General features: G+C 39.2%; 1 protein-coding gene across 1 annotated transcript; it reads right to left on the reverse strand.

Annotated features, from left to right (window-relative positions):
- Positions 1-581: 581 nt before the first annotated feature.
- Positions 582-9,579, reverse strand: rundc3ab (RUN domain containing 3Ab). The gene is made up of 11 exons (XM_072373133.1): positions 9,218-9,579; positions 5,126-5,241; positions 4,737-4,864; positions 4,296-4,381; positions 4,111-4,200; positions 3,936-4,016; positions 3,595-3,760; positions 3,295-3,452; positions 2,932-3,051; positions 1,860-1,960; positions 582-1,757 (listed from the first exon to the last, which is right to left on the reverse strand). Exons 1-11 carry the CDS (start codon positions 9,322-9,324, stop codon positions 1,615-1,617), a joined length of 1,296 nt encoding a protein of 431 aa, XP_072229234.1. The 5' UTR covers positions 9,325-9,579; the 3' UTR covers positions 582-1,614.
- Between the last annotated feature and the right edge of the window lie 2,401 nt (positions 9,580-11,980).

The raw sequence follows: 11,980 nt of genomic DNA on the forward strand, positions 1-11,980 counted from the left end.
CAGGCGGAAAAGAGCAAATCTGGGGGTTTTCTTAGCGCTACAGTACGTGAAAATGTGAATATTCTCAGTGGTGACGATTTTTAGATGAATGCGATGGCTGCTCATTAACGGTATACAAATGTACACGACTAAGCATTTCTGGTCTATTCAAAGTTAGCATGATACAATGATATTTGAATGTTTTTTCTATGAAAAATGAAATGAAAAACAAGGTAAAACCTCATTGTGATGCCTCTGGGGGGGCCACAAAATGTCTCCATGTGATGGCGATACGCACCATATTTCAATGCAATTTAGGCAACAGTGTTGAGGAGTTACTTTTCAACACAATAAGCATAGTCATTAAGTCACTTCCCTCAACAATAAAGACCGTGACCCGCTGGTGGTGCCAGAACCAAAATCAAAACATAAAGTCGTCAGTAGTCATTCCTTTGAGTTCATGAATGTCAGTATAAAATTTCACTGCTATCTACCCAATGATTTGAGAGATATTTAAATGATTAACACACTGATAACTATGACGCTGCCAGTCCTCTAGTGCGAGCCTGACTAATGACCCATACATTCAACACATATTATCATTTAATGTTTCAAAAAAAGGCAGTTTTATTGCAGTTTTTAGACGCGATGTTTTCCAGCTCTCAACAACACTTGATCGCATTAGATTGCAATTTACATGATCAGACAAGATGTCATGAAATTGTGACAGAATATTAAAAGCAAATGAACATAGGAAAATAACAAATGAAGACACACACACATATTTTGCACATTCATTATTCTCTCCTGCTAAAACTACTTTATCAAGCCACGTTTTGAGGAAATACACAAAGAAAGCATTCATTCTGCATAGTCTCAATGCATTTTGCATTTGTATGCTATTATGTCTGTCTTTACTCTCAAGTTGCAGTGACTCTGCAAACCTCAGCAGTCTGACAGGTTCTCTGTGTCCCATCCTAAAATCAGTTTCTATTCTACAGTATGATTGAGTAAGGCCTAAACTGTCATTCATCCTAATATCATGAAGCTGCTGCTGTTAAGTTTTAGATAATCTTCATCATAGTCCCTTAACTTAATTACAAACAAGCCTCATCTCTCCTCATCATTTGATAATAGTGTACTATTGTCATGGTAAAACTTTGCCTTTGTTTCCTAAAAAGTTGCAACAGCTCCTCCATTCTGCCAGTGTTATGCAACAGGCAGAATAAGATACACTTACAGACTGATAAGACACAGACAAAATGGACAAGGACATACAGTACAACCCTACAGTGATGACGGTGATCAGTATAAGACCGTTACTGCACAAAATGGAACATCGTGACACACAGTGAGACATGTCAAGCCAAAACCAGCTGTTTGCATTCCAGGAGAAAGACTGAAGGAGGCCATGAGGCAGTACAGCAGCTATTCGTGCATCTTTGTTGGAACACTCCCAGAAAGGGAGGTTGCTCTTCACAAAGATGTAAGTCGAAGGAGTGCCAGGCTCAGAGCAAAAAGGTAAAGTAAAGGGACTGATAAAAGGGCCACAAAAGAGAGCATGTGTCCGTCTATCGAGTGCAGTCATTTTGTCTTCTGTTGACTTGTCTGTTGGCAGTGTTTCTTTAGCTCCCCCTAGCTGGGAGAGAGGGCAGGACTGTTTTCTGTGCTGATGTTGACCAGGCAGTCGCTGGACTTGAGACTAGACAGAGATTTGCAGCTTGGCAGGGAAGCCAAAGACCCACACAGGCCCATCATGGAGGGAGTGTAGTCCTTTTCTGGTTGAGTTTAAACAGAGGAACGAAGGACAGGTCAATTCAAGTATTCATTTCTGGGTGATTGTTCCCAATGTTGTTTTAAAAATGAACAGTAAGGTTCACCTGTGTACCACGCTCCTCCGTTCTGTTTCCCCTCAGTCCTCTGGGAGTCAGAATCCAGGCTGACCTCCACAGAAAGAAGCTCTGTGCTCGGGAAACTCCGCCTACAGGTCAACAAGAGGATGAGTGAGGACAACATACAACAGCATGCCCCCAGACAGGCCGGAAAAAATGTTTATCAACTGTTAAAAAAGGGTAAAAGTGGTAAAAGGATGGCATGCATTGAATTAAAAGTCGACTGTCAAATTGAAACTATGAAAATATCCACTATATTTCTGTTCTTAGTTCTCAGTGTTTGCCATTAATGTATATTTTTTGTCCTTTGTATTTCGGACGTGAATTGAGTAGAAGCAATGAATGAGAAACAAAATGGGAAAAACATGCCAATTACACTTATTTTTACTATGTTTTCAGCTTTACTTGGTTATTGAAATTTCTCCTGCAAATACAAATCTGACTAGTGATAGAAGTGGTAAAGTAGAAGTAGAAAGTCTAAAGTGGACTCTTTAGTACTAAATTTATTCATATGTTTATTTATCATAATAATATCATAATTTGCATAAACTTGCTCTTAAAAAACAGATAGGGAAGTTTCTGTGATAGTTCAGAGAGTGTGAAGCCCAAAGCATATTGGTTTGGTTTCTCTCAGCACAACACTCCAAGATTAAACAGCTAAGTAACAAAGTAAAAGCCTGATCAATATTAAGATTCTTTGTTCAGATGAGAACAAGATTAATTAGTTTGACTCTGAAGGTAGTCAGCATATTTAGCTTGAACAAGGCCTGGACTGGACACAGTGAATGCATTGTGCTGACAGTAAAGGTGGGAATGCAATGATATGGGGCTATGTGACTGTAAAAGGTGTTGGAAAAAATCTTCTTTATATTAAATGGATATTGACCAGGGATGTAGTCACTTCTGTTATTTTCTATATGTATCTGGTGGTTTTTTTGTGTGCAAAATACATGTTTTCAAATTGCAGTTAAGAGACTAAACTGATATCTACTATAAGACAAGAGTTAAACTGATTATGTTGTATGCAAGCTGAAATTAACCAGGCAACAGACAGTCAAACCTGCGGAACAGCTTTATGTCTTCTCGGTTGTTGTATGGCTCGAGGGCTGGCCACTGGTTGACCAGAGGGATCGTGAGGTTTTTAGCCAGGTGGTGTGAGTCACAGGGAATCAAGCTCGTCCTGACGCACATGTGGGTAGAATATGAGGCAAAATTTCTTTGTGTCATTAATAACAGCCACACAATAAACAGACTTAACTGAATTAAAGAAAACAACTGTGTTTACTACCGTAAACTAAATAGCACTCGTTAGTCAAGCTGAGCAGTAGGTTGCAAAACTGATTATCAGTCTGTATGAGGACAATAATCTGCTGTTGTTCTTCTAGTTGAAACCTGAACACCATGGTATGTCTAATGCCCTTACAGCTGCTCCTGAAGCTCCAGGATGACAGCCTCCAGTTCCTTTTTCTCCTGCTGGCTCTGGCTCTGTAGCTCCTCCAGCCGGGCCTTTAGCCTCTTGTTTTCTATCTCTGTGTTCTTCAGCTGGGACTCACGCAGGCGCACAAGCTCCTCCAGGTAACCCTGGCAACATAAAAGCACCTTATTTTCACCGTTGGAGCAATCCAGGCATCACAATGTGACTTATACTTAACAGTAAAAAGGGGGAACTATTCCTTTCAACATTATTTATGAGTTTGAAAACACAAACATCCTGTCTGAACACCTTCTGAGCGTTGACGATTTTGAACCTCTGCTCCATCTTGCGGCACTTCGTGCTCCAGCTCTCCTCGTCCGTGACCAGAGGGATGTAGGGGTGTTCTGGAATGCTGTCATCACTCGTGCTGCTGTCAATGCTGTGGCGATCATCATCATCACTCAGGTAATCATAGCTGCAACAAAAGTAGCCACTTCCAGTATCTTATTTACCCGCCCTGAAGACTTTATCTGCTTCATACATCCAATGATGAACATGAAACCCAAACGGTTCACAGGGTTCTCAGAATGCACTGTATGGTCATTCAAACAATCATTTAGGCATTTTACATTCAGTGTCAATAAACGTACCTTTGTGTGAATTTCAAGTATGGAGTATAGTCAATCACTGCTGCAGACTTTCCATCCAGAGCCTCCCCTTTCAGACAGAAACTATAGGAAAGGAAACCATTCAGAAATAAGAACAAAAACTACACATCTAAAATGCTCCCTTTGAGGTCACTGTACAAAGGTTAGGGCTCCCTACCTAAAATCTATGGCTCCTAAACCTATAAGCATCCCCGTTAGCACCGTAGCCTCTTCTCTTAACATGATGGCTCCTTCAGCATAGAACCTCCTGAAGCCCAAAGACAAGAACAGTTAGGCGGGAGAAAGTTTCATGCAGGGACTGTGCAACATTATTGGCTGGGGAGGTACAATCAGTTTTCTGACCTGGTTGTCCTGCTGTCCCTCAGAGCAGTCGCGATGTACTCTGACAACCGCTTCTCCATCAAGGCTACTCTCATCCAGGCTCGGCCCTGATATTGTAAAAAGTTAAAAAATTAAATAATAAACAAAAAAAAAGAGGATGCCTTAAGGTATTTAATACATAAATACATGATTTGTACCATATTTATTCCTTGTCCACAAAGCGTTAACATCACAGCAACATGATAGGTCAGTTACAAAGATGACCCTTGAGAGTTATTATCATGGTGTGAGAACAAAACAGGATGATTGTTGGTATTAGGGGGCATTTTGTCTTGCTTGATGTGGCAGCAATTATGGTTTATGCTATCTAAGTACAGCATTACTTTAGGCAGCATTTTGGACACTTCGGATTATTTGCGTCTGAAATTTTAAACCTAAATAATAACTTTAGGTGGCACTTGCCTTTGCTCGTGAGGTGCTGATGTTTTCCATACTCTCGATGCTACTGATGCAGCTGTTGGGGACTTTAGCACAGGCCAAGCGGACATAGTCCCAATAACTCCTCTGACCATCAAACCAGCTACCAGAGCCTTGTAAGAGAATGTAAAATGTAAAATGTAACATATGTAACAGTGCAAAGTGTATCAATTTCAGTAAATGGTGAAGACTTGGGCCAACTGGTACAGCTACAGACTGGATTGCTTTCTAAAAACAAGGCAGGAACAGATGGTGCTTTTGGAGTAATTAACGCTTCAAACTTTTTTTCCCATGACATTAAACATTGTTATTCATCAGTATCACATGCTTTATCTAAATTTCTCTTCAGCCAACTCTCTCTTCAGCTCATTTACCTTTAAAACGGTGACTGAGGATGTGCTCGAGGATGGCTGCAAAATTGATGAACTCTTCAGATGAGTCATCAATGGGCTCAGCTGTGTATTTCTCTAACAGCGTCTTAACTGAAAACCTACATGTGGCAGAGAAAGATAGAAGAACAAAGATTTAAACACAGAGCTTGGATGCCAAGAATGACGTTATCATGAGAATAAATTAGTCAGTCAGAAGATTATATTGGATTATGACTTTTTTGTTTTGCTTTCTTTTTCTTTTCCTCATGTTACTGTTTGCAGAACAAGTCAAAGATCAAACTATAAACCAACAGCTTTAAATCTCTACTTGATAATAACAAAGCACAAAGTCCACATACGAACCCAACCGTATCAGACAAACATGTTTTGCGAGTGTCCTCAATTTGATGAAACAATATTCCCTGTGTATATTCGTGTAGTCTTCTCATGTGACTATTTGTGAGTGTGACTATCATAATGTATCTTCCATTTCCTGAAGACTCTCATTTCTATGCCTCAGCCTGATGTCATCCATTTACTGCGATAGAGTGTAATGGTAGATTTTCCAGGAAGCTCCAACAACTCAATTTACTGGATAGCTTTTAAGACAGTAGTCCGATGTGATGCATCCACAGCTGTTAGGGAGCCCTCCTGTGATGCGAGTTTGTGCAGATTTTGAAGAACATTTTCACGTATAGTTAGTGGATTCAGACAGTAGTCAGGCAGCTTTACTTTATATAATGATTATTATCATTTTTCTAATTGTCTTGATCTTAAACTTTCAAAATTATGATCTCGATCTATCCAAATCCAAAACTGAAGTGTCATTATAAAAACTAATACAACACTTATTTAGTTTCAGCATACTGCTGGAGTTTGCAAATCTCCTGTGAACTCTTTATGAATTGTATCTTAATATCACTCTTGCTTATGGAAGATATTTACATTGTGGCTGATTAACCAGATCATAGTAACTAGTCAGAGACTTCTAATGAAGGATTTGAGCAGTTGCTTTCTTCATTCTATTAATTCTCTAGTAAGATATAATTGACAAAACAGATCTGACAGTAAAACTTGAGGAAATAAAACAATGAGCATCCCAAAGACCATAGTTAAAGTTAGGTCAAGCCAAACCAACCTCCTAGGTTCATAGAACAGCCACATAATATTTTTGAAGTATTTGTGTTGACATAAACACAATGTTAGTTCTTTGCACCAATACTAAACAGGTTTATCTTGGCTTGCCTTTCACTGAAACATGATTTTGTTTCTGTGTCACTGTCCAACAAAGCCTTTACATAATAGCAAAGCACTTTTAAGGGCATTTTTCATGCATTGCATGCTATGTGTTTGCTGTTTGGTGTTCTTGAGCCTGATCAAATTTACTTGCTCTTAATCTAGGATTAACAGTTCAATTTAGTCACAAAAGGCTACACTGCCAGCCAATATTGAAATGATTATGTGTTTCTACAAGCAATGTTTTGTTGATGAAAACATGAACAAATTATATGTAACCGTTAGACAAATTGCTCTGTGACTGCACCTAGGAAAGCACATACTGTGTCGAGCCCACTGCTAACGCTTGTATGCTAACAATTCAGAGGGAAATTTCAACTGGAATATTACATCCTTACTCCCCAGCTGAACAGGATCCCTATCTTGGAGAGTTGCAGGAACCTCATCAGCCTTTACTTCAACATGCAATACAGATGCTCTGTGCACTGAGTGATGAAAGTGTACTAGTACAACCTACAGTTATCAAATGGTCCTGCTAAAAGTTGCTAACAATAGCTGAGGTAGCTGGTTAGCAAACCCCACTAGCCAAAACGTGTTGCTATTCCTGCTTACTCATAACATCTGGTGTAAAAGGAATACACAATAACATCTACTTGTGAACCATTTCGTCTTTGTCTGTTCATATTTTAACATTTGCTCATTGACACTAAACAAAACTACAATTTAACAACCACAGCTGAGACTGACCTTTTTAGTTTTTGGTATAAAACAACCGAATTAATGGACAAATTCAAATTTGGACCTGTGAGCAAATGTTTTTGCCAATTTAAGTGTATGGAAATCCTGTCAAAATTTATCAAGACTCTCGCTTAAAATCACAAATTTCTTTGTCGTGAAGTCAAAGTGTCGTCAGCAGACTATATCTCATCAGACTTTACTATCTGGATCAATTAAGTGCAGTTATAAATGCTACTTCAGTCAGGGCTAAAGTGATGAATAAATTGACTGATATCCCCTTAATGGCTTGCATGGACAAATAATTCATAATTACCAGAAAATGCAAATATTAAAGATTCTCTAGTCTAACAACAAATCTGTATAACAAGTCTTAAATGCACCTTTAAACTTTTCTGTGGCATTTTTTTTTTATCTCAAGCAAGGTTATCTTTCTCCAGAAATGACCACTCCTAAATCTTTTCCTGAACACTAAATAATTCAGAGGGTCTATTTGTGGCAAGAACACCTGCTAAATGCTACGCCTGTTGACGAAGGGGAAAAAAAAGCCTCCAACAGAACACAATGAGATTAATTTAGACGGACAGGCCACTGGTTATTTTTTGCAGACTCACCAAATTTACCACTTTAAAGCCCACACACTGTGAGCTCAAATGGGGTGTGCACATCAATAAGACAATGCTAACACACGCCAGTTAGTCAAGTGATTTCACTCCCCATTGTTCCAAAGGAAACAATGTGTCATTCAGCCTCTTTGGCTCGACAATAATTGGCTGACTATCCTTAAAAATGAGCACAATCTATGTGTTTTTACAGTATTACAGGCAGCAAGGTTGGGACATGATCTCGATACACCTGTCAAAGGCTCAGGAAAAGTATGTTGCAGAAGTTCACTGTCCAAATATATGTTTGTCCATGCAGTAATTTTCAGTCAAATTTACATAAAGTTTGTCATTCACATTTTACTGGAGTCAGCATGTCAAGTTTATGGACGTGGCCATCAATAAGAAAAATGATTTGCCAACTTTGATGGCTGTTACTAATGGCAACATGTTGACAGAGACAAGACAGAGCAGCCATACAGTCGGTTTCAAACTAGTTTCTGTAGGCGTATTATCTTTGAAGGGAATGCCAACTAATTTCAGCTTTCCTTGTAATCCTTTTTAAAGTGACTGTCTGCTAACCGAGAGGCATCTTTAGACATGATATTAAACTTCACATCTTCCCTTGCATGCCTCACTCCTAAATGACTTATTAAGTCAGAATTACAGTATCTGCAAAATGGTTTTAATTTATCTTTACAAAGTTCATCATAAAATCATAATAAAAACAAAATATGACACTTGTTTGTTCTTCGCTTTAGGCTCTTGAATTTCAGCTGCTGTCTGGTCAGGCTTAGACAATGAATGTATTTGTTTATGCTCAGATTTCATCAAGGAGAATGCATGTGCTTTTTATCCCTTTTATTTTCCTCCAATCGAAATTTACTTTGCATCTTATATGTGTTTAAATTGATGCCTGGTTTATAGCTCACGTTTGAACATCATTAATCTCTAGTAAAGTACATTTAAAAATCTCACAGAGTCCAATCGGGGCTTTGTGTACAGGCCTCACACTGCTTCCCTGCCCTCAGTCCCTGGGGTGCCAGCTAGTCCTTGCTCCAGGATGGTTGTCGTCATAGCAACCACGCCATCAGTGAAGAGAAAATAAACTGCACTGACAAAGATGTCATAAACTCACACAGTCAGAGTTTTTTTTTTTGTGTGTGTGTGAGTTATGTCCAATTTGATGTGTATAATAAATATCTATACCGCAGGGTTGTAAAACAGGCTTCATACAGGCTCAGAGAGTTCATAAAACAGACTCATGGATGACGTCAGTGGATCTCAAAATGTTCCTTCTGTAGGCTGTTTCCTTTGCCGGTAAATAGAATAAATGAAGACAGCGGGTTGAGGTTGTTGTTATTAAAAAGACTAAATATAACCACATGATCATCAAGAATAAATGTAGCTTGTAGCTCTTTAAAAAATTCAAATCTAACCGCTTGCATGTAGCCCAGGCTTTCGCCACTGGCAAATAGAAATAAAAGAAACCCCCACACAGCCTCTCTGACAATAAACTGACCTGCAGACCGTGATTAGGTTTTTTCTCTCCACCGCCACGTTCCGAGCTGACGCTTTTTTCGAGACGTCTCCCATGGCCATCGCTGTCTGTACATAGTCGGGCTCCATCCAGCAGGAGGCAGCCCTGGAATGAAAGGACCCCTCCCTGTCTGTACGCCACCGGTCCTCCGTCACTTCTGGATGCCAGAGAGGATGCTGCGAAGCCGCATCAGATCCGCAGGCAGACAGCAGAGGAGGCAGTCTGATGCATCAGATGCAGCAGCACATGCAGTGCTGATATTAGCAGTGATATTATTATCACTCCGACATTCACAGGGGCGAAAGGAATCTGTCCCCTTTCGCTCTCTCTGCCTCTCTCCACCTATACTGTTTGACTTATTCGTGACGTCGCTGGCACGGATCGTCCTCACATCATGCGGACGGACATGACGAATCACCTCAGCCCCATGGGTGACATAAACTCCCATACAGCAGTTTTTGTTTCCCAGTTAAAGCTTGTCTGTGTTGTTCCTTTGAGAACTTGAATATTATGAATTTGACTGATAGATAAATTGTTAAACCTATTCTACAGTCTGACACAGGAATGAATTGTCCCCTGGGTTAAAAAGAGGTGTAGAATGAATCAAAACATCTTTATTCATGTCATTTGATGTGTAGAGTTAATTTTCAGCATCATGTTTTTCATTTTGCATATTTGGGGTGTTTTTGTAGCCACATTGCATCTCTCTGTGGTCATTTGACACTACTTTATGGTTGTCTCTGGTCTCATGTTGGTCAGATTTGATCTCATGGTATTATTTAGTCATTAGTGTCATTTCATCAGCAGAAATATGAAGTTTGCTGTTTCTGATTATCATATTTTGCCATGAAACTGGACTGTCGCTTTGGGTCCCTTTTATCTTTTTTCTTCCAGTTTGTCATTTTGTCTCTCATTTTGGTCACTTTGTGTCTCTTTGGGGTTATTCATTTGCCTTGGATTGTTGTTTTTTGTTGAAATTTACATCCATTTTTCTTGCTTTGGGATTCCCTCTGGAATATATTTCCTGTTTCTTGGATAAAACCAGCAGTTTCTTATCTGTTGGGCTCCTGGGCTTGCCTTCTCTTCATGTCTGCAGCCATATGCTGTTTTAAATCATTTTCATTTGGAAACATGTGGCTGTATTCAATACATGTCAGTATAAGGGGTATATTTTTTACAGATATACTGAAAACAAGCTGGGATAGGCTCCAGCCCCCCGGAGACCCTGAACTGGACAAGGTGGGTATAGAAAATGAATGGATGGATATTTAAAACACGTTTGATATTTCAATCTGATTAAAATATCAATGCGTATATCACTTCAGGCACTTTCTGCTTGTTAACTAGACACGTTTTAATATTTTGACGTATTATTTTACACAGTTCAACCAACAAACCACATCATTAGGTTTAGGGTAAAAGTAGAGGGTCATACCAACAGTACGCAATGTGAAAAGATACATAAAATCACAAAAACACATTCTAATAACATGCAACTTGAATTTGTTGCAATGCCGTGCATCCATAAAAGATGAAGTCATTAAAAAAAAAAAGTTACTAAACATCATATAGCCGTAACAACGAGCTGAAACAAAGTGACTTAAAACATCTGCAATGCTGTAAGATGCTGGTTGATTTTCTAAAGCGAAAAGAAAATCAAAAGGAAAAGTATGTTTTCAATCTATTTGTCGCATGTTGCAGAAGGTTATCAAAAAAAAAAAAAGACAGCTTTTTAAAGAATGTATGAAGCCGTAGCATGTAATATATTCACGGAGATAAAGATCTCAACAAAAGACATTTCTGCTGTAAAAATTACAATACACTTTTTTGTTGCTTTAGACATCGTCATTGTTGGCCGTTTGTCAATAATGATAATATCACCATCCCCATCTCAGTCATAATTCTGGCTCATTTCCTCTTCCCAGCATCCTCCTCCCTCCCTTTTTCTTTCGTCTCCCGCAATGAGAGGAAATGCTCATGTATGCTGCTCAGTGCCAGACAATACTCATGGATACCCTTCGGTCCCAACCCTTTCCTCTCTAATGAGCTGACAGCGGGTTGCCTCTTCATGTTGTTGGGTGTGGATTGGGTGGGAATTGCGTGTTTTTTATTGTCCTAGTGGCGGAGCAATAACTCATGCATATTTTTCTGCTGCTGCATTTTTTTGAATGCTTCAAATCCCAAAGTGAACCGCCACTCCAGAGTCTGCTAACTCCTCCTCAAGGTCTGCTACAACGAGACAGGGGGTTTGATTTGAACAGAGCTATGAAAAATTATCTCTGAGAGTTTTCTTGGTCTTCCAGACCTCAGCTTGAGCTCCACATTTATAATACCAGACAGTTTTTTTTGTTACATTTAAAACTGAAGAATCACTAACCTGAAAGTATTTGCCATCTACTTGCAGGCCTCCTTTGCCTTGAGAGCATTAATTATTTCAATTTTCAGAATTCTAGGCTGCTGATTGTTGGGACCATAAAGTCTGTGACTGTCTTGGTTAAAATCTATTGGGTCAATTGTTCTTTGGTATTGTACTTCTCCCAGTTGTTATTTGAGAATTTTGAAAAACAAAAACGATACATATAGTCTGTTGGAAATGGTGAAAAAAAATGCCTCTGAAAGATTTGGTCAGCAATGTACAAGCGTGACTGTTCACGGCGGCAGAAATATTGTGAGTGGCGTGCCCCAACCTTTGCATGTATGTATACACACGTTGGTAAATGGTCTTACCTCTGTTGTCTTAATCTC

Source organism: Leuresthes tenuis, unplaced genomic scaffold (assembly GCF_036924035.1).
Source record: "Leuresthes tenuis unplaced genomic scaffold, fLeuTen1.0.hap1 SCAF_20, whole genome shotgun sequence".
Taxonomy (NCBI): Eukaryota; Metazoa; Chordata; class Actinopteri; order Atheriniformes; family Atherinopsidae; genus Leuresthes; species Leuresthes tenuis.